The 22,468-nt window shown below is 36.5% G+C and overlaps 2 protein-coding genes across 6 annotated transcripts in view; both read right to left on the reverse strand.

Moving 5' to 3' along the window:
• The window catches only part of slco5a1b (solute carrier organic anion transporter family member 5A1b), a 33,253-nt gene extending 19,739 nt beyond the window's left edge, over positions 1-13,514 (reverse strand). For 2 of the 3 annotated variants that reach the window (XM_067452534.1, XM_067452533.1), the window contains exons 1-8: positions 13,220-13,514; positions 7,188-7,238; positions 5,684-5,797; positions 5,394-5,484; positions 3,668-3,782; positions 2,566-2,875; positions 816-1,148; positions 692-735 (exon numbers count right to left, since the gene is read on the reverse strand). In XM_067452534.1, the coding sequence (XP_067308635.1) occupies positions 692-735; positions 816-1,148; positions 2,566-2,875; positions 3,668-3,782; positions 5,394-5,484; positions 5,684-5,797; positions 7,188-7,238; positions 13,220-13,295 (1,134 nt within the window). In that variant the 5' untranslated portion in view covers positions 13,296-13,514. The remainder of the gene's footprint in view (positions 1-691; positions 736-815; positions 1,149-2,565; positions 2,876-3,667; positions 3,783-5,393; positions 5,485-5,683; positions 5,798-7,187; positions 7,239-13,219) is intronic. The other variant, XM_067452535.1, reaches the window with a different exon arrangement.
• Positions 13,515-14,544: 1,030 nt separating this feature from the next.
• Positions 14,545-22,468, reverse strand: part of esyt2a (extended synaptotagmin-like protein 2a) — a 33,746-nt gene continuing 25,822 nt past the window's right edge. Inside the window, exons 19-24 of one of the 3 annotated variants that reach the window (XM_067452538.1) lie at positions 21,372-21,754; positions 19,608-19,706; positions 19,377-19,508; positions 19,124-19,229; positions 18,866-18,915; positions 14,545-15,952 (exon numbers count right to left, since the gene is read on the reverse strand). In XM_067452538.1, coding sequence (XP_067308639.1) covers positions 15,910-15,952; positions 18,866-18,915; positions 19,124-19,229; positions 19,377-19,508; positions 19,608-19,706; positions 21,372-21,754 — 813 coding nt within the window. In that variant the 3' untranslated portion in view covers positions 14,545-15,909. The remainder of the gene's footprint in view (positions 15,953-18,865; positions 18,916-19,123; positions 19,230-19,376; positions 19,509-19,607; positions 19,707-21,371; positions 21,755-22,468) is intronic. The other 2 variants (XM_067452539.1, XM_067452540.1) reach the window with 2 other exon arrangements.

Raw genomic sequence — 22,468 nt, forward strand, 5'->3', positions numbered from 1 at the left:
CTAAATCAAGTTTACTAATGCCAATATTTTCTGTTTAACTGCTTTTGTAAAAATTTAAGCATATTATTTAAGTGTAAAGCCAAAAATAAATAAAAAATACATCTGACATAAATGCTGCATTTACAATGCAGGTCTTGATGCCCAATTCCCATTTGTTGATTCTTTTTTTGATGACCAGCTTACATCTGTGATCCATATCCAATTTTTGCATTTACACTTGGTGAAACAACCCACGGTAGATGTTCTGACCCGGAAAAGCTTAAGCCAAAAAGGAAGTAAAATTGACTTTTGCTTTCTGCACCATCTTTTAAGGTCAGCAAAATATTGGGTTAAGCCTTTGTCCTTCATTGTGCCATTGAAAGGAGTCATATGATCACGGTTGGTGTCCACCTGACGTACATCTCACATTGACAGGGGAATATCCCATCTGTCCTCTTACATGGCAGACTCAAAAGCATGTATCCGATTCATATCAGATGTATTTTTTCCACATATGAATTATGCCTGAAACTGATCTGACCATGTGCTTACATATTCGTGGGTCTTATCTGATCTGTGCTACATGGAAAAATTCAGAATTGGGTCACTTGAACAATGTAATGTAAATGTGGCCTAAGAGTGGACAGAAAACATTTGCATTTGTGTGCATTTGTGAAGTATGTTTCTGACCTTCAACCAACACTAATACTACCTTGTTGTCCATGGTTCTCTTCTCTTCCCCTACTATCTGTCCCTCTAAAAGAGAAATATCATGATCAGTATAAATGTTTTTCTACGTATGAGTAAAGACTTGGCTTTGCTTCAGATGATGTTACCTGTCACAGGCAGGATGGTTTGGACTGTCTTTTGAGTGACAGATGAACTTTCCTTATCCACTTCCCTCTGCTTCTGAGCACTGTCTTTAGGGGTCTGATCCATCACGTAACTCTCAAGATGCTGGTCCTCATATTGCATGTCTTCTCCCTCGTCCTCAGGACGCCACTGTGTTTCCAGGTCTCTGGGCGTCTCTCCCTGACCTGCCTGATGTTCCACCACCTGCAGAGCGTCTGCGATAAGAACAGCAAGCTTATCCAGATCTGCTGCCTTTAGGCTCTTCACATCCACACTGTGTCTTCCCACATTCCGCAGAACTTTCCAGATGAAGGATTCTGTGAGAGAGTTTTTTTTACATCATTTTTATGGCAAATTTGCAATGGCTAACACCTTAACCCTCTATTGGATAGAAATATTGAAGAAAGGTAAAAAAACAAAAACGTTTTATTTTATTTTTGTTGCATAAAATGGACCTCATTAGATTTATTTTTAACATATATTAGTGCTGTTAAAATTCACACGTTAATGGATGCAGTTTCTTTTTTTTATTTAATGCAATTAACGTAGCAACCGTTTTTTCCCATCAACTTTTGGATAGCGTTACATTATATGACCAGTATCTGTATGTGAGTATCCTCGCAAGCACTTAAATTAAGTCTTAAATTATGACTTAAATTAAGTCTTGTTGTGAGAAAATGTGCATCACATCGGCATCATGTGCAGCATGTCTAATAAACCCACTGCTGTCTGTCAATAAGGATAATCAAAGAACAAAAGAAAAAGTGTAACTCACTCACTGCACTTGACTGAATAACTTTTAAAGCTTTAATAAGAATTATACTATATTTTGTTAATAATTTATGCAGTGAAGACTGTTTGATAACTTTATTACATTTCTGTATATGTCCTACCTGTAAGACCTACCTAAAAATCTCAAAGCACTGTTTACAAGGTTACATGGGTCCAAAATTTTGACAGGGTAAGTAAAAATATGGTCTGACTGGGCCAATAGAAAATATTGAGCCCTGATATTAAAGGGCACAGGTAAATGTGCCATTTATTATGTGAAGCTTATTTTAAGTTTACTTGAATTAAAAGTTGTTGTATTTTTTTAAAAAGCCTAATAAAAGTTAAAATATATAGATTTTGTAATGCTGTACTATACTGTAATGCTGAATGGCTATAATTATGAAAAAAGTAGCAGTATTGTTACTGACCCCACCGGATACCACTCATCTCCACTAAAAAGGAAAAAGAGGCTACAATTTGCACGAGATCACCAAAATTGGACAGTTAAAGACTGGAAAAATGTTGCCTGGTCTGATGAGTCTTGATTTCTGTTGAGACTAATGTTAGGAAATATCATGAAATAGAGGGTTAAGGGTTTATTTTTCGTTCCAAGTAAAATTGCCAGAAAAAAACCCTAGCTAGCTTATAGCTCTCTCTTCACATTAAACTGCTGTTGTTGTATGGAAAAACAAAGCTTTGATATTCTGTCAAACATCTCATTTTGCGTTGTAGAGGTTTCAGATGACATGAGTAAATGATCACAGATCACAGAAAAGGTGAACAGGTGCAAACAGGAAGAGAAGAGAAGAGAAGAGAAGAGAAGAGAAGAGAAGAGAAGAGAAGAGAAGAGAAGAGAAGAGAAGAGAAGAGAAGAGAAGAGAAGAGAAGAGAAGAGAAGAGAAGAGAAGAGAAGAGAAGAGAAGAGAAGAGAAGAGAAGAGAAGAGAAGAGTATTGGATCATACCGTCCACAGGTGTAAGAGATTCACTGACAGAAGACTTTGTTGATCCATCTTTTAGAAAGAGCCGGTCCACTCTGGATCTTTCCCCCAGATCAGGCTGAGGTGGTTTGTTCTTGGAAAGATACTTCTGAAGAGCGGCTTTGAGCAGGTCTGATCCCTCTTCCTGCTGGGGAGCTTGTGCCGCATCGCTCTGATATTGGCTGAGGTCGGGGTAAGATTTTGATCGATAAGGAAACTCTGGAATGAACTCAGGAGGTGAGGAGTCAGTGGCAGGACGTGGTTCTCCAGGGCGATAATACTGAAGCGCCGCCCCCTACACAGGATGAACATTTAAAACAGGTTAAAACTAATATATTGATAAATCACACTTGCTAATGTTTACAAATATACCAAACTATAAATTATCCTATTCAGCCAGCCATGTTAATAATTTTGCATATTATTGGCCCTATCCAGTTTATATTAATTTCATGTGTGATTTGAAAGATTTTTGTTTATTTTTATACGATAAACCATTTTGCAACTGTTAAGGGGGTCGCACACCGGACGCGGAGCTCCACGTCTTTAAAATTCGAACACATTGTTTTCAATGAGTGTACGCACACCGGTGGCGGCATTCGGCGCCTGTCCGCGGCGACTCGGGAAGTTGTTCTAAATCCTGCCGCGCCACAGAGCAAAGTATATTATCGTTAAGGTATACTGATTTCAACCTTTGCTACAAGACACATTTGTTTTACATTCTGAGTTCAACAGCTTGAATAAAGTCGAAACATATTTTGGGGAAATGTATAATAAACGTAGCCTTTTAAAATGTGCGCGTCTGGTGTGCGATACCTGAGACGCTGCGCGGCGCGCCGCCGATCTCCGCGTCCGGTGTGCGACCCCCTTTAGGTCATCCTTGTAAATATCAATCCACACACACACGCACGCGCACACACGCACGGACGCACACACGCACGCACGCACGGACACACACACGCACGCATGGACACACACACACACACACACACACACACACACACACACACACACACACACACACACACACACACACACACACACACACACACACACACACACACACACACACACACACTTTACTGACCTTTTGTGATGTTTTTGGTAGCAATCCCATGTGCTGCAGGTATTTCAGAGTCTTCCTAACTTCAGCCTCCGATGATTTCATTCTCCTTTCTCCAGCAGTCCCATAACCCTGTGGCCTGTCAAAATATCAAGATATAAGCCATACAGAAATCACTAGGGGAATCATAGGTAATTATCAAAGGCAATTGCATTTTGCATTCTCTTTAAAGCTGCTTTGAAACAATAGGTATTGTGTGATATACACTGAAAAAATAGACATTTACAGTAAAAAAAAAAAAAACCTGCAGGTGGTGTTGCCAAAAAATATAAAAAAAATGTTTGCAACATTTAAGGCTTTACAGGTTTAACTTAAATTTACAGTAAAAAACATATTTCATTAGCTGATATAATGTTAATATACCAACCTACTGAAATACTTTGTTTTGTACTTTTGTAATACACTAACAACAATCAAAAACAGGTGGGGACAAAAACAGGTGGTCACATGATGAATCAAAGCACATCACAACAGTCAGTACTATACTAAATACTAATATATAGAATGCACAGTCTTATTCACACAAATACTTAACACCAGCATGGTAACACATGACACTAAAGTAATGAAGAAAATAGATATACATTCTAATGCTGTGATAAAAACAACCATTTCTGGGTTATTTGGCAACCCAGTGCTGGGTAAATATTGGACAGAACACATTCTGGGTTATTTTTACCTAGCTTGTTGGGTTTTATACATTAACCCATTTGCTGGGTTGTTTTTTGAAAGTACTAGGTAAGTCAATTTAATTAGGATTTTTATTTAAAATAATACGATTGCACTCTAAAATCTGTTATAGGACAGGAACAGTTCATATACAATTATTTTATTAAATGACATGACAGCAGCCAATTAGGACTCTGTGGGAAGGAAAATGGTATCAGTGGGCTGTCCCACTGTCTTATTTATTCATTTTTGAAAAGTTACATAAAAAACAGGGTAACACTTTACAATAAGGTTTCATTAGTTAACATTAGTTAATGGATTAACTAACATAAACTAACCATGAGTAGTTAATTTGTTACTGTATTAATCTTTGTTGACATTAGTTAATAAAAATACAGCTGTCCATGGTTTGTTTATGTTAGTTCACAGTGCATTAACTAATTAACCTTATTGTAAAGTGTTACCAAAAACAGCTTTACCTGTGCCATATCGTCTGTCAGACATTTAAGTTTCAACCCGTCAAATGCATAGTGCACAGAAAAAAATACCCAGCACTGGGTAAAAATATACAAAAATAACCCAATAAAATGACCAAGCAGGATGAACCCAGCATTAGGTAAAAAAAATAAAATAACCCAGCAGTTTTTAGAGTGTAACATATAACCTTATTGTAGCTACATATAGTAACTGATAAGAAAAAAACTAAGACTAACTATTTTATTGTAAAATTACAGTAAATATAAAATCTTATAGATCTATAACAGTTATTCACCATATATAGTAAGGAAACGTACTGTTAACCAATTAAACTGGTATTATGGTAAATTTGAGCAAAATGAGTCAGATTATTGATCTTTTTACAACTATATGGGAGACAAAAAAAGTAGGACACTTAAGCAAAAGCCGTTTTACTCAGACGAGCACAATTTTCATTTTATGCTGAATTTAATAAAAGATCCTGTTTGTGATTTTTCTTTCCTATGGCTATGAACAAAGTAACTAGCAAATGCTTGTGTTTCACCTGTGCTCTGGTAACGGAAGGGAAACTTTGCGTAGTTTGGAGAACTCATTTGTTAAAACCTGTTGAGTGACGTCATCGTCCCAAGACAGCCCTGCAGGAACAGAATCAAAGCAGGATATATTGACATGTGAAATGAACTCAGGGTAAAATGCCACACATTCATCTAACATTAACCGTCACACACAGAGCCTTTGATATGAGCCTCGAATGCTAAAGAGCTCTAGGAGTGGCCTTTATAACCATGGTGACAGTGATGTGTGCAGTTGCTATGGTGACATTATTGCACCCACCTCTGTGTGCCAGTCTCTGAAGCAGCATGCGGAATCTCTGCACCGTTGCTGTCGTGACGTCGTATGTGTAGACGTCTGTTAATGGAGCAGCCTCGCAGCGGCCGAACATGCCATCTAGAGAGAAAATCAAATCAATAACCTCTTCAGAATTACAATTATGGGCACAATTCATGGTGTGTGTGTATTTTGAGATCCATTAGGAGTCTCAGCTTATTAGAGACAGTAGCTAGGGGCAACTGAGACAGGACCAGCTGGAGAGCCGACACCTGCCTGATAGTAAGGTCACACCATGTGTATGTACGCACAGCAAATCATGTTCACATCTCTATTTTACACACACAAGGGAGAAAAAGAAGCATCTCTCTGCACTGTCAATTAGTCACTCGTTACATACGCACAGATGTTAGCCAATCATAACAGGTCATTTCTATATGTAAATTACCTCTGTCTGTACTCTCAGAAAAAAAGGTACAGCGCTGTCACTGGGGCGGTACCCTAAGGTACAACAGTGAAAAGGTATATCTAAGAGTGCATTATTATTATTAGTATACCTTAAAGGTACATATTAGTACCGTTGTGGTTTTCTACCTTAGGGTACCGCCCCAGTGACAGCAATGTACTTTTTTTTCTGACAGTGAATATATATATGCAATTCTATTTATTAAATTTTTCAATTTTATATATATATAAAATTGAAAAATAGGGAGGTTAGAAGAGAACCGGCCATGAATCTTCCGTCAGGCCACAAGATCTGTGCTGTTCTTTAGAGCTGAATGTAATTTAAAAAAAAAAATATATATATATATATATATATAACACTATGCACCAAATATGACTAAGAATGTAGGTTAAGTCTGACTGGCTGAACCTGCCAGACCTATGTATGAATGTGTATGATTTTGTTCATATTACCCTCTCATTGATGGCAACTAAATGTGGGAACATATCATGCCAACAAAAAACTATTAACTTTCAACCCATGTGGAGAAGAATTCGGAATGGTTGCTGAGCAACAAAAAAGCTATATTAAACACAGCATATGGTTGTGTGTGTGTGTTTGTTAGGGTGAGAGTCTGTATTTTTTTGTGACATACCCAAAGACTTAAAATGCATTGTATTCATACACTGTAAAAAATTATTTAAAAAATAAGTGACCTGGTTGCATTAAAATTTTGATTTCATTAAAATAAAAAATTTAAGTAAATACAATGGACATTTTTGAGAATTGACACCCTTTATTCAAATATTATTCAAATATTTTGTAAGCATAGGTAATTGTGTGTTTTATTTGTGAAGACGCAGTGAAAGATGCCCAGTTGTGTTATTTTCATGATTTATCAATTTTTTTTGTGTGTGTGGTTCAGATACAATCATATTTTGAATTTCTATTTATTAAACCAATTTCCTTCATTGTATCACCTCAAATTTCAATAAACTCAACATTTTAAGGCAACCAGGCTACTTACATTTTAAAGTTAAACCAACAATATCTGATGTGACTTACCATTAAGACAGACTTCATAGTTCAGGCACAGACCGTCCTCAAACAGGCAGCCTGATAGAAAGAGAGAAAGAGAATTTTAAGAATTAGAAATAAGGGGCCGTTCACACCAAGAGCGAATATCATTCACAAACATTCATTCTAATTCTATAAGAATAGCAAAGTCCAGTGAATTCAAAGAGGAATTGTGTGCACATCCAACACATTTTTGGAGGTGTTCGATCAAATGAAGCATTTAACTCAAAGTAAACAAGCATCTGCACACTGCCACTGCTGCTCCCAAAGATTTATTAAAAAAGAAGAAACAGCGTTTCGAGCCAAAGGGTCTTCGTCAGGCCTTTGGGTCGAAACACTGATTCTTCTTTTTTAATAAATCTTTGGGAGCAGCAGTGGCAGTGTGCAGATGCTTGTTTATTTTGAGTTAAAACAAAGTCCAGACCACAGCTAAAACGATTATACCATTGAAACAAAAGTCTAACAGCCAATCATAGTCTGTCTGACGTTAAAGGGATAGTTCACCCAAATTGTTACATTCTGTAATTAATTACTCACCCTGTTGTTCCAAACCCACAAGACTTTCGTTCATCTTCAGAACACAAATGAAGTTTTTTTGGATAAAATCTGAGAGCTCTCATGCCCCTCCATTGACAGCTATGCAACTACCACATTGACACTTCAAAAACTTCATAAAAAGATTGTAAAAATGGATCCATATGTATTTGTGAGTTGGTGAATTTTTATGTGCCTAAAATCAGTCTGTTCATAAAGCGATGGAGTCTCTTCAGAAAATTTGGACTAAACTGCTCAATTCATATGAATTTTTTGAAGCGTGATAGTTTCAGTTGTGTAGCTGTCAATGGAGGGACAGAAATCACTCAGATTTCATCAAAAATATCTTCATTTGTGTTCTGAAGATGAACAAAAGTCATAATGGCTTGGAAAGTCATGAGGGTGAGTAATTCATTTTTGGGTGAACTAACCCTTTGAAGATCTTGAGCATTTAAATCTTGTTTTGGTGTGGGTGATAATATAGATATGCTTTAGTTATCCTTAAAGATATAATTTTGATGTGAACAGGCCTTAAAAAGGATTCAGTTGTATGTTTTTTGGGAATGTGGCAAGCAGTGCAGGGCAAAGAGCCGTGGGAATGGAGCAATGCCAGTGGTGCGAGTGATAATGAGCATCACCACCTGCACATCACACTGGACTCGACTCCCACAGAGGAGCTCTGGAAAGATAAAAGGAGGAATGACAACAGTGAAGGATGAGAGAGGATCAGGCCTCGGACATTTTGAGTTTTGTTATTTTTTTATATATGGCAGTCATCCATTAGGGCCTGCCGCTTTACTTTCATTTTGTAGAGTTTATTTTGACATTAAAGTTTATGTTGAACGCTCGCCGTTCCCGCATTCACACAACCACAAAAATCACAAAAGTGTGTCTCTGTCGTGTTTTTGACATTCACACACATCATTCATAGTAAATTCTGCTCACACAAACCCCGCACGCCAAGTGTCACAGTGGAAAATAGCAAATTCTCAGCTTCAGAAAATCTGTGTGGGGTTTAGCATTTACTTATGTCTGATTAACAAGCCGTGAATTGCTTCGTCTGGTTATATCTAATTCTTCTTCACATCATCTATCACAATTATATTGTAAAGACTATCACGATTACACAATAAGTATTCCTTAAAAAAAAACTACCCAATTACAATAGACCCTTTTTAAATAATCACCGAAATACATAATGTGCAATGTTACCCTGCTAGTTCATTTGTTTAACTAATAATCTTACATGAATAATCTTACATCTTAAAGGGATAGTTCACCCAAAAATCTAAATAAGCCCATGATTTACTCACCCTCAAGTCATCCTAGGTGTATATGACATTCTCCTTTAAGACGAACACGATCAGTGTTATATTAAAAAATGTCCTGGCTCTTCCAAGCTTTATAATAGGAGTGAATGGCTGTTTCTTTCCATAATAGTGCATCTATCCATCATAAAAGTGCTCCACACGGCTAGGATGACTTGAGGGTGAGTAAATCATGGGCTTATTTTTTCTTTTTAGGGTGAACTATCCCTTTAACTAGCACAAGCCAAAAAATTACATACTTTATAAGACATTCAAAATTCTCTTTGTAAATGGGAATATGAGGGCTGCATCTGAAAACTGGAAAAGGCTGCCTTCGGAGGACACATTTCAAAGTAGTAAGGCATCAAGTCACTTCCTAATCACTTCCTGCCTTCCTACCTCCTTCTTCTGATCAATTTTTTGAAGGAAGCTAGATGTATCCTTGGCTGCCTTTGATATCCCACAATCCTATGCATTCTATTCGGTGACAGTTGAGCTAGAAAAAGAAAGATGGGATCTGAAAGTGGCTGGTCAGTTTGCATGTAAATATACGGTTTTGACCAACGTTTTCCAATTCTGATGTCATTTCTATCTATCTGTTTATCTGTTTAGTTCTCACCAAAGCTCGCTTTAATTCACTTTAGACCATTAAACTGTTATGCTGCCTCAAAAGTCTGTCCGAAATTGTCTGATAAGGCAGTGAGGCAACAAGTCAGCTGTCTAGGTTTTCGGGTGCAGCCATAGTTTTGTCAAATGTGCACATTTCTGTTTGCGATTAGCACTTTTCAATAAAAGTCCTGCTTTTGTGGTTTAGAGGTCCGCTGTAGAATTTATATCTTAAAGCAGTAGTCAGATATTGTAGATAGCATAGGAGGCAGTGTTGATAACAAATTTAATATGCTCCCGAATGTTTCTGTGTATGTGCTTCATGATTTCCGTTCTGTGTGTGAGAGTGACTTATGAGTGTGCACGCTTCAATGAAAACTTCGAACTATGCATTAATATAGAACGGCGATTTAACTGAACTGGAACTGCCTGTGGATTAAACAGTTTAATTGCACACCGTCCAGCCCAGTCAGAATCAAGTATTCAGACAGACCATGGTATAAAGATAGATAAAGTATGCTTGCCTTGTTCTATTCCTATTAAAACCCCTCTGTTACTATGGAGAGCAGTTTGCATGGTCAATTTTGGGGGAGGCGATGTGACGTGCAGTCACAGATCATCAGAATATCTCCTCGCTGACATCCTCTCAAATGAATCCACAGACACTTATCTACTCATATTATGAGCCACAGAGGCAAGATTCCTGTGTGACCATGATGTCAGCTTCTGTATGAGGCAATGTCTGCGAGTTGAGTTTGTAGCGATGCTGTTTAGTAGCTTTATGACATCCGTGTTTCCATAATTAACTGTAAAACGATGAATGGATAGACAGACAGACCATAAAATCTGTTAACAATGAAACTGCATTCTTTATGAGCTGTAACTTCCTGTGATAACTCACTAACTTCCTTTTTTTATTGTGAATTATTTCCAAAAGGTAACTTCGAAGTGCTTAATCTTATTTATAAACCTGACGTAGATCCCTCGATTGTATGATAATACTGCTGCCAGTACTTTGGTTTAAATCAAAGCTTTACACTTAATCACTACAGACAATGAAATAAAACTGATCAAATTAAAATAATAAAAATGGCATAAAGCATAGTTTAAAATGTCATCTAATGCTGGCATAAACGTAAACAAACAAAAATATGAAATAGGCTGGAATCAAATTGACCAGTTAAAGCAACATTTTGTGTAATGATTTTATGTGTTGATAATCAGGTGATAAATTAGATTATATTTGATCAGTATATTAGATTTATCACATCACTCTAAATGTACCAGCATTTTCAAATGCTTATGCATTAATGGCTGTCTTTGAGCTGATAAACCTCTGCATCTACAGTAAAATAAGAATAAATTAAACGATTAATCTCAAAATCAAATTTATTCATTTTTAGCTTGCTATTTGTAGTCATCTCACATCAGACTTACTTAAAACATACATTTCTGAACCGATATATTACTTCACTTTTAAAAGAGAACTCCTTTGAGCTCCTTCTGTTTTACTGTTTGAGCCCTGACTATAGTATTTTAAAAGTGGCCAGGAATTTACAAGATTAAAGTATAATTTATACTTTTATAAATTATTTTACAATACAGTTACCGTGAAATCAATGCATGCTGGGTCATGTATTTACAAATGACTGTGAATGAACAGCAGAATGATGCTGACATCACAGTAACTTACTGCTCTTTACACTGATTTCACATTATAATGTTTTGTCTTTAATCATCTCTGTAATAAATGTATTCTTTATCACTGTTATTGTTTTGAAGTCACCATAATGGTTATTGTGTTCCATTTGCTTGAGATCTTGGACCCTCTGTATTCATATTCAAATGTTCTAGCCAATTCAGAAATGTGACAAATAATAATAAATCAAAAATGCTAAAATGATGACAAGCTAAAATATGCAGCTCTTTAGTAGTCTTACCATGCATATATTAAGATTTTGTTTTAGGATTATTTAAACCAGAGGATTTACCAATAACTTCAATTTCATAACTGTTTGTAGACTAATCTTTCACAATAGCAAAGCAACTGCTGAGATCCATCTTTGAAAGACATAATCTTCTTAACACCACCTAATGATGCACAGACATCAGTACTTGACAAACAAAACAATGGGCACAAAAATAAAATAAAACACTTACACAACATAAACCAACATTACAAAATAAACCAACAACACAAACTTCAAACGGTGTGAATCGATCAATGAATCCGGTCGCCAATGTCACGTGAATTCATGAGTTCGGATCTCGTCAAACCGCCAAACTGCTCAAATCACGTGACATTGGCGACCCAAATCATTGATCGATTCACTGATTCATTAACCGTTTGAATCTTTTTGGAAAAACACGGAAGAGAGAACAATGCTGAATAAATTCATAGTTTTTGATCATTTTGGACCAAAATGTATTTTTGATGCTTCAAGAGATTCTAATCAACCAACTGATGTCACATATGGACTACTTTGATGATGTTTTTATTCCCTTTCTAGACATGGACAGTAAAGTGGGCATTGACTGCATATGCTCTGGGACTAAAATATAAAATATCTTAAACTGTGTTCCGATGATGAATGGAGGTCTTACGGGTGTGGAACGACATTAGGGTGAGTCATTAATGACTTCAATTTCATTTATGGGTGAACTATATACAACTATATTATAATGCAGTGGGTGAAATCAAAAGTGTGTGGGCCTATGTCATGTGTGTGTGTGTGTGTGTGTGTGTGTGTGTGTGTGTGTGTGTGTGTGTGTTTGAGCTATGTGGTCTAGAGCAATCAAGTCAATATGAAATTAACATGCTACAATCTGTTGCCATGGTTACATTTAATGACTGACAGGATGACCTTTTTCTGGGCTGGGTTTATGAATCACACACAGACCCCGTATAAACTCTATTATTGTGGCTCATGCTGTGAGCAGGGGCTCTAAAATCTGGGATGATTCATTTCCTGGGCTACTGCACACAGAGGCCCTACTGAACACACAAACCAGACGATTAAATGATATAAATAATACTATCCATTCACCAAGAAAACTGAAAAACACAGGCCGTGTGCCTATACCGTCTCCACTTCCAGACCCAGTTATGTAATGAGCGAAAGACCATTGTAGAGTCCTACAGCTTCTCCACTTCACATTACATGAAACCATTTTATGTGGAGGATTGAGCTTTTTTAAATATATATTTTTTAATATATTTCAAACTAGAGACATTTTGGGTCAGCCTATGCTGTATTTTTGCGGAATTAAGATTATTTATGATCATTCTCTTCAGTCGTTTTCTTTATCGGCTCAGTATTGGAGAATCCAATCATACACACGTCAGATAAAACTGTTATTCTGCATAAAACACACAAGGAAATGTATAACCATTGGAAACGACTCAGAAGAGAGACGTTGAGTTGTTATCAGCGCGCGAATATAGCGACTATTATTGACATGGCGCGCGCTTCATCTCGCCCTTTCCCTACGGAAATACCCGCGCGCGTAGACAGACACACACACACACACACACACACGCACGCACGCACGCACACACTATAAAACACTTACCGAATTTTCGATCTGTCGCGGAGGCGAGACTGGCCCGAAAGGCAAGGATGGCAAGAAACAGGTGAAACGATTCCATCCTTCTGATCACGCGTCCATGTCACCAGCGAGTTATTAATCCATTCCAGCAGCGGATTTCCTTATTTCCGCGAGGTCTGATGTGATGGGGAATGGACGGAGACGGTATGGAGATAGAGGGAGAAATGGGAGAGAGCGAAAAAATAAAGGAAAGACGTCAAGAGTACGCAAAAGCTGTCAGCGCTCACCGCAGAATCAGCACTGAACAGCAACCCGCCACTGACGTCACGGACACACGCGCACACAAACATACTAGTGGTGGTGTTTCGTCGATAACATTTTTTTTTAAATATATATATATATAAATGGTATAATTTGCAGTTATATTTTAATAATTTAGTACACGCATGTTGGGTTTCCATGTTTTATGAGGACTATTCATAGACATGATTTTTATACTGTACAAACTCTATATTCTATACTCTAGTCTACACCTAAACACAACCCTCACAGAAGAGTTTCTGCATTTTTAAAGCATAATTTTGTATGATTTAGAAGCTGCTTTCCTCATTAGGAACAACCCCCCACCACCACCACCACACACACAAAATCAATAATTAATGTATATATGTACACACACACACACACACACACACACACACACACATATATCGATATATATATATATATATATATATATATATATATATATATATATATATATATATATATATATATATATATATATGTGTGTGTGTGTGTGTTGTGCTGTTCAGTATATGTAACCTACACCTAAACACAACCCTCACAGAAGAGTTTCTGCATTTTTAAAGCATCATTTTGTATGATTCAGAAGCTACTTTCCTCATTAGGAACAACCCCCCCCCCACCACCACCACCTCCACACACACACACAAAAACAATAATTAATGTATATATGTACACACACACACACAAACAACTATAGTTAACACTATTTGTGAAATAAAATACAATATAACAAATTTTAATATATAAAACATGTTTTACCACTGCATTTACTTACTTTACTTTATTTATAAAAGGACAATTTTTTAACATAAATGTTTCCATTTCATGTATTGTACCGGATTTAGCTCAAAGCTCATTTTCACCCGCAGTCCATTACAGAGTCCATTATTTCATTACAGAGTCACCAATTTTGTGTATAAAACAACCAAAAATGAATAAAAAATGAATAAAAATAACTAACATATATTAAAACTATAAAGAGACAAAAACTAATTTATTTTTATATAAAATTATGCTTGATATTTTATATAAAAATGTTATATACTCAAGTTATTTCTGATCAACTCTTTAAAATGTTTCCTAAATGGCATAGTGGTATAAGACTGCATTTGTGTGTAAAATGCGACATACTGTAGATGACATACCACCACCAGGCTATTTACTTGTACAGAAGAATTTGTTTATTAAAAGAAAATGGTGGACATCATCAAATACAGACTTTACAATCCTATATCTGATGCCACATATCCTCTAAGGTAAGTATATTGTTGGTCATAAGGCACAGGAAATATATATACATCAATAAGGCAAGCTCAGCACAGAGGGTGCTCTGCATACGTTTGCTTTTTGTCATAAGTATTAATCATAATAATAAGAATAATAAAATCTTCCATAATATACACAATAATTTATATAATAAAAACACATTCTTGCTGACAGTAATAAAGTCAAAACAGTTTGAGGTTTGACCATCTGCAAGCCATAAGCTCAGCTCAGGGACACTGCAGGAGACGAAACCACAACCTTCACTTAAGATCGGACCTAACACAAGACATTTTCTATAACTCTGAGATGCAGAGGATGAAGGAAGCACAGCTGGGATGAGGTGGGTGAGAGGTGAACAAGTGATTGAGTACTACAGAAAAGCCAAACAAGACCCAGAGACATGGCAGCGTTAGATATCCAGGGTCATGTGACACTAGCTGCCCATGCAGGTTTAAGCACTGACAGCTAGTGCTGTGATGGTGGACGCTGAACCACACCAGAGAACAAAAAAACATATACATATATGAACACTTGGGTGTGCAAAACATTTAGGTGCATTTTTGGTTTAATCACACACTCACACACTTAATAATGAGCACTTCTTTGGTAGATGTCATCTGTAGACATTAACAGAGATTCTAACACTTTCAAAGCAAGCGTGAGTTCAGCGCTTGTTTAACAAGAACTCTTAGGTTAATATTTATTAAACTTTTACAAATACTAGATTTCCTTTTTAATATTCCATATATATTTATTTACAGTCTGATCTTAATTATATATATATAATCTCTCCACCAATAATGGTGGATGTTGTTAGAGTTTGCCACTCTTTGTTTAAAAGTCTTAATACGTAAACAGCTAACCAATCCAACAGATGCTGCTGAACCGTATCCCTTTAAAAATCATTCTCTTTCGCTCTCTCATTCATTCTTGCTAAGTCAGTGCACATACCATCAATAGAGTTTTTTTTTTTCCACATTATAAATCTGTTAAAACTGATTAAAACTCAAGAAACAACAAGTAAAAATTTTGCCCACAAGCTTAAACACATGGCTTAAATATGGCTGAGGTTTGGAGTCTTGTGTAAGGGTTTGTAGTTTTTTTAATGTGTGTAGGCGGAAAAAGGTCGTTTCCTTTGATTAAGGGGATGATCGCTTCTGTCCGTCCACTGTAAGCTCATACCTGACAAACACACACACACACACACACACATTCACATTAAATTTTATGGTGTCATGTTCATGCACATTTTGCTAAATATTTATGATATTCATGTCATTCATTTTACTGTGACGCAAAAAATACAATAAAAAAAACCTGTAGAAATGTCTGGGTCATATACAGTCATGAGAAAATGTTAGGACACCCTATTGAATTACACTGTTTTCTGTATCAGGACATAAAATCATTTGGTCTTAATTTGGACAATGAAACCTCCTATGAACAGCAACACATGCTATAATCACACCGTGTCATTATTTATTTAGTAAAAATAAAGCCAAAATGGAGAAGCCGTGGGTGACGAATTTAGGACACACTTACTGTTAAGTAACGGTCAGGCACTGCTAACCCTTACCCTTAACTGATCACCAGGAAATGTGATCACCTCTATAAAAGCTGAAGTTCTGGCAGTTTGTGGGTCTAGAGCATTCAGGTGTGTGTTAACACAATGCCAAGAAGGAAATACATCAGCAATGCTCTTAGTGAGGTGATTGTTGCTGCCATCAATCTGTGAAGGGTTACAGGGCCATTTCCAAACAATTTGAAGTCCATGATTCTACAGGGAGGAAGATTATTCACCAGTGGAAATTAAAACATTCAAAACAGACTCCAATCTTTTCATGAGTGGACGTCCTAAATCACCCAAAGATCAGATGGTGCGATGCTCAGAAAAATTGCAGACAACCCAAAAACTACATCTCACACACTATAGGCCTCAGTTAGCATGTTAAGGTTTATGACAGTACAATTAGACAAAGATGGGTCAAGTATGGCATGTTTGGAAGGGATGCCAGGAGAAGGAACATGGCAGCACGGCTTAGGTCTGCAAAGTTGCTTCTGAACAAACCATAATACTTCTAAAACAATGTCCTTTGGAGAAATGAACCCAAAGTGGAGATGATTGGGCATAATGCACAGCAACAAGTTTGGTGAAAACCAAAAGAGCATATCACAAACAGCTCATATCAAAAGTCTAGCCTGCTGGTGGAGGGGTGATGATTTTGGGCTTGTTTTGTAGATTCAGGACCTGGGCACCTCAAAGTCATTGAGTCGGCCATGAACTCCTCTATAACAACGTGCTCTAGAGTCAAACGGGAGATTATCTGTCTGACAGATAAAGCTTGGCTAAATTTGGGAAATGCAACCGGACAATGATCCGAAGATAACCAGCAAATCTACAACAGAATGGCTGAAAAAGAAAAGAATGAAGGTGTTGCAATGGCCTCATCCTGACTGAAATGCTGTGACAAGAGCTGTGAATAAACAAATGCCCACAAACTTCAACAAACTGAAGCGATGTTGTAGAGCAGTCCAAAATTCCTCCACAATGATGAATCATGCTGAAAATGATTACTTCAAGGTACTGCTACTAAAAGTGGATCTACAGGCAATTGAATGATAGGGTGTCCTAAATTTGTCACCAACGGTTTGAATGACACGTTGTGATAGGTCATGTGTTGTTGTTCACCTGAGGTTTTATTTTCCACATTTTAAGACCTGCCAAGCAAAAGATGATTTTTATTATGTCCTGATACAGAAAACCATGGAATTAAATATGGTGTCCTAATATGTTCACTTGACTATAAAAAATTATCTTTATTATATATATATGTATGCACACTTCGCATAAAGATAATTTTTTTATTACAAGATTTAGAAGATTTTTTACATGGTGCAGCAATTTAGCATTTTTTACAATTTAGCCATCTGGAGCAAGAAATATTAAATCAAAAAGTAAATAAAAATACTACTCTATTTTTATGTTTCTTTTTATTTAAAAAAGGACATTCATTATAATCATAATTTTCATCCTCAAAATGAGGCATTTCAGGTCAATTTAAATATGGCACATCATATGCATCAGAGTGTTGAATTGTAAATAACCTTTGTAAAGTGCAATTATAATTAGTGAATATCCAATATTCATATTACTTTAATAAAGTAATCAATATCATCATATTCATATGCTTTAAAGGGTTAGTTCACCCAAAAAATGTTATTCTCCCATGGTTTACTCACCCTCAAGCCATCCTAGGTATAACATGATAATTCTTCTTTCAGATGAATACAATCAGAGTTTAATTAAAAAACATCCTGGCTCTTCCAAGCTTTATAACGGCAGTGAATGGAGTATGAGATTTTAAAACACAAAAAAGCACATTCCATTCATGATTAAAAAGGCCTTCTGTAGCGAGTCGATGTGTTTGTGTTAGAAAAATATCTATATGTAAGTTATTTTAGGTAATAAAGTTTTAAATATGGACATTTTTCTCACACAAATGCATCGATTCACTTCAGAAGGCCTTTATTAACCCCCTGGAGCAGTGTGGATTACTTTTATGATGAATAGATGTGCTTTTTTGGGCCTCAAATTCTCATCCGATTGTAAATCTTGGAAGAGCAATGATTTAAAAAAAATATAAATCCAATTGTAATTGTCTGAAAGAAGAAAGTAATATATGATAGCTTGAGGGTGAGCAAATCATGGGGTAATTTTAACTAGCCCTTTAAGTGCTTAAAGGGATAGTTCACTCAAAAATTTAAATGTGATGTTTATCTGCTAAAAGGTAAAAAAAAAAAAAAAAAAAAAAAAAAACGATCGGTTCGTGTCTTAAGACATCAATGAGTCGTCACGAGCAGCAGGGTTTTTGAGCAAGTTGTCTAAGCATATTTTTTTTGTGACTCCCATTCACATGCATTATGACTGGCCCACAGAAACGGTTGGAGTTAAAAATCTTAATTTGTGTTCTACTGAAGAAACAAATATACCTTCTACATCTTGGATGCACTGGGGGGTAAGCAGATTAACATCACATTTTCATTTTTGGGTGAACTATCCATTTAATTTCTGTAAGTTTTATATATAAAAATTACCATTGTGTTGAGCTCTTTGATATATCTTCAGACGTCAATTCAACTATCACCTGAGAAGCACACACAAAACAAATGTTATATAAGAGTAATTTGTTTGAGGCACAACAACAAAATAGAGAAGGACATTCAAAAATATACATTCTTTTAAAGGATATTAAGGAAGTTTTGAACTTGTGTTAAGTTATGAAGACATTTATGATATGAATGCTGTGAGGACTGTTACTTCTGATGTTTTTTATGATTTTTTATGGATGTCACCTTTCCCAGCAGCCCTCTGTGTTTGGACAGGATTCCTCCTCCATTCTTCACGGCCACATCTAGTGTTCTCCTGTGCAACTCCACAAGTGACACGCTGAATTCAAACCTACACAAACATGCGTGCATGCACAAACAGACACTTTCTTTAAAAAGAGCAACAGTGTTCTATTTGATGCAGAATTTGAACACTTGATTTATTGAAATGTGAGAGCAGACTTGAAGAGGAAAAAGCTAGGGGGAAAAAGAAACTGACGTTTGATCATAGATCGGGTTGACAGTTTTCTTTATTGTGTTTGTTTTTCTGCGTCCAGAGCGTCGTTTATCAGGCAGCAAGTACAAACGGACGTATGGATCAGAACCACTTTCAGTAGAAGAGATCAGATTCCTACAAACACACAACAGAAATATGAACATTTTCCTATTAAATATGTCTTTTAGAAGCACTGACATAATTCATAAAACACAGAATTCATATGTGACATACCTGCATTTGTGCACCACGATGATTAGTTTGTTTCTTTGTGGACTATGCCTGATGGTTAACTCAATTTCCCCCAAAGGAGCGAAACCAGGTGAGGCGCCACTGTAAACACAGACGGATTAAACTGTAGTTGTGGAGTTGCCATGTCACGAAAATATGATTGAAACAAATAACACAGATAAAAAGAGATGCACTGATGTTTTCTGCAAATTAGAGATGCACTGATACTAAATTTCTCAGCTGATACCTATTCAGATTGATATCTACCAACAACGATTTTTTTATTTTCTTAAACAAAAAAAAACTTTCCCAAATAATGTGGTAAGCTATATAGGTAACCCTCTCATTTGGTACTTTGCTGTAATATTAGAGGTTAAAATTAATATAATCAAAATATAATATTCAACTGTTATTTATTTTCAGATACAACAATTACAAATTGTAAATATTTTTATACAACTTAGTTGCACAAACACTTCATGACAAATATTATTAACAGTAAATAAGCTCCTTCCTTTTTATTTCATTTTATAGCTATCTAATGAACTGTGAACACTGGATAACTTTCCTGAGGTAAATGCAATGTTAAGTGACATTGTTCATAAGCTGTTTTATTGACTTCTTTCCACGGCAGAAAAACCCATTGAGCGTTTTCATGATGATATATGATATATTTTAGTAAGTTGTTGTGTATCTTTCAACATACCTTTTGATATTATGCTTATTTTTATGTGCTATAACTTGTAATAAAGGGTAACTATAATGCAAAATTCTTTTACATAAATGTGTCAGCAGTACACAACCACCTTATAATGATAAAAAAAAAATCCACCCAATCCTTTGTTTTAAATTCCCATAAATCATAGGCACCGTCTCAGAACAAGCCATTTGCAGATTACTGGCAAAGTGACGTCACTTTTTACAGTCTTTTAATATCTTTGGGGTATTTCGAGCTAACACAATCTTGTAAAAAGGGGAATAATAAGTGCCCTTTAATGTGGAAGAAAAGACTCACGCTCCACGCTGCAATAATCTGTAAATTAAATTTTAAGGGACAGTTCAAAATGAAAATGAAAATTCTGGCATCATTTACTCATTTCTTTCTTCTGATAAACACAAAAGAAGATATTTTGAAGTATGTCGATATCAAAAGAGTTGACTTCCATAGTAATTTTTTTCCTACTATGGAAATCAATGGGGTCATGAATTGTCTGGTTACCAACATTCTTTAAGATAACAGAAGAATGAAATTCCTACAGGTTTGGAACAACTTGAGGGTTAGTAAATGATGACAGAGTTTCCATTTTTGGGTGAACTAACACTTTAAGAGCATCAAAATGACTTTTTGAAAGTTAGGACTTTTTTCTTATCAAAAGTAACAAAGCACAAAGCTCTTTGCGATTATTGAATGGGAGGTGCGCTACAAATATTTTTGGTGTAGGGAAAATCCGTGGACCTGGCAACCCTGGCTTAAAGTACATAGGGGTGATTCATAGGGTCATTTCGAATCTGCATTAACAGCACTTTTTAAAACTGTTAATAATAAGTTATTGTCACGTTGACTTTGACAGCCCTACTCAACACATTTTTTGACAATGTGTTTTTGATTGAAAATCATTGGATTGACAGGATATAATCGGCCCTGATCATTGGCTGTTTTTAAATATTTTTTTTAACAAAAATAATTGCTTTCATTGGCTGATTCCGATTATTGGCTGATACATCTGTGCATCCCTGGCCAAAATATGTAAAAAATGTAAAACATACTTCTGTAATTGTTGTATTGTCCTCTGGAGCTCCTGGGTGGTGCTGGGATTGGAGATGTCAGACGCTATGCTGGGCGTCGGCTCTTTGTGGTTCAGGTTTAGCAGAGAGCCAGAAATGGCCTGGTTAGAAGCGCTCCGCCCCGCTTTTGCCAGACGGTTAGGTGAGTCCTCCAATGGCCTGCTGTCTATAAGGGGTTCCACCCGTGGGGAGGGTGTTGGGATGGGTTGGGTCCTGGGTGCAGGGGTGGGCTGCTGCGCTTTGGATGCTGGGGTGGGCTCTGAAACTTTGGGCTGCTGAGGGGAGGGGCTGGGGATCGCGCTGGGGCGACGGATTTGAACTGAGGATGGCTGATCCGATACAGCCAACTTATCCATAGAGAGAATCTGAAATAAACAAATATAAAGATATGTCTTGGATCCTGACTTTTTTTTCTCTTTAAGATTGTTTTTAGCACGTCCAGTCAAGATTGACCCTCGGTACAGGCCAAAGTTCTTTTGTTTATTTCTTTGACAGTCATGTTTAGCTTGATTGTGAAACACAAAGTCTTGATTTTGTTTTTGGGTTCTACTAGGTTTTAAATAGGTTTTCATGCTTGAATGTTTAAAAAAATTTATGTTTCGCATATTTTATATTGTTGTAGCACCTCTCTTCAGAGTCTGTTAGAAAAGCTGTTGAGTTCCGTTTTTTATTAAGCCACTCCTTCCGAAAAGTGCATTGTGCTCTGATTGGTGGGCTGGAAAAGTGTGTTGTCATTGGTCTTTCAACAATTATTAGGAAATGTCATGCAACTTCCCAGTACAAATGCTACAAATGCAACTCAACCAGGCCTTGCACCCCCTTTTTTGCATATGCATCAAAGGAACACGCAGACTTTAGCTTATTCACCGTATCTCCAGAGTTAGATAAGTCCATACATGCCATTCTCATCTCTATGCGTGCCATAACTCTCTCTGACGCACCCACCGCTAGCCTAGCTCAGCAGAAAGACTGAAGGTAAATGGCTCCATTTAGCTTACTGCTCAATAAGGGACAAAATAGCGCCAACATTTTCCTATTTACATGTCGTGATGTGTATAGTTACATTGTGTACTAAGACC

The sequence above is a fragment of the Pseudorasbora parva genome, chromosome 9 (genome assembly GCF_024679245.1).
Source record: "Pseudorasbora parva isolate DD20220531a chromosome 9, ASM2467924v1, whole genome shotgun sequence".
Taxonomy (NCBI): Eukaryota; Metazoa; Chordata; class Actinopteri; order Cypriniformes; family Gobionidae; genus Pseudorasbora; species Pseudorasbora parva.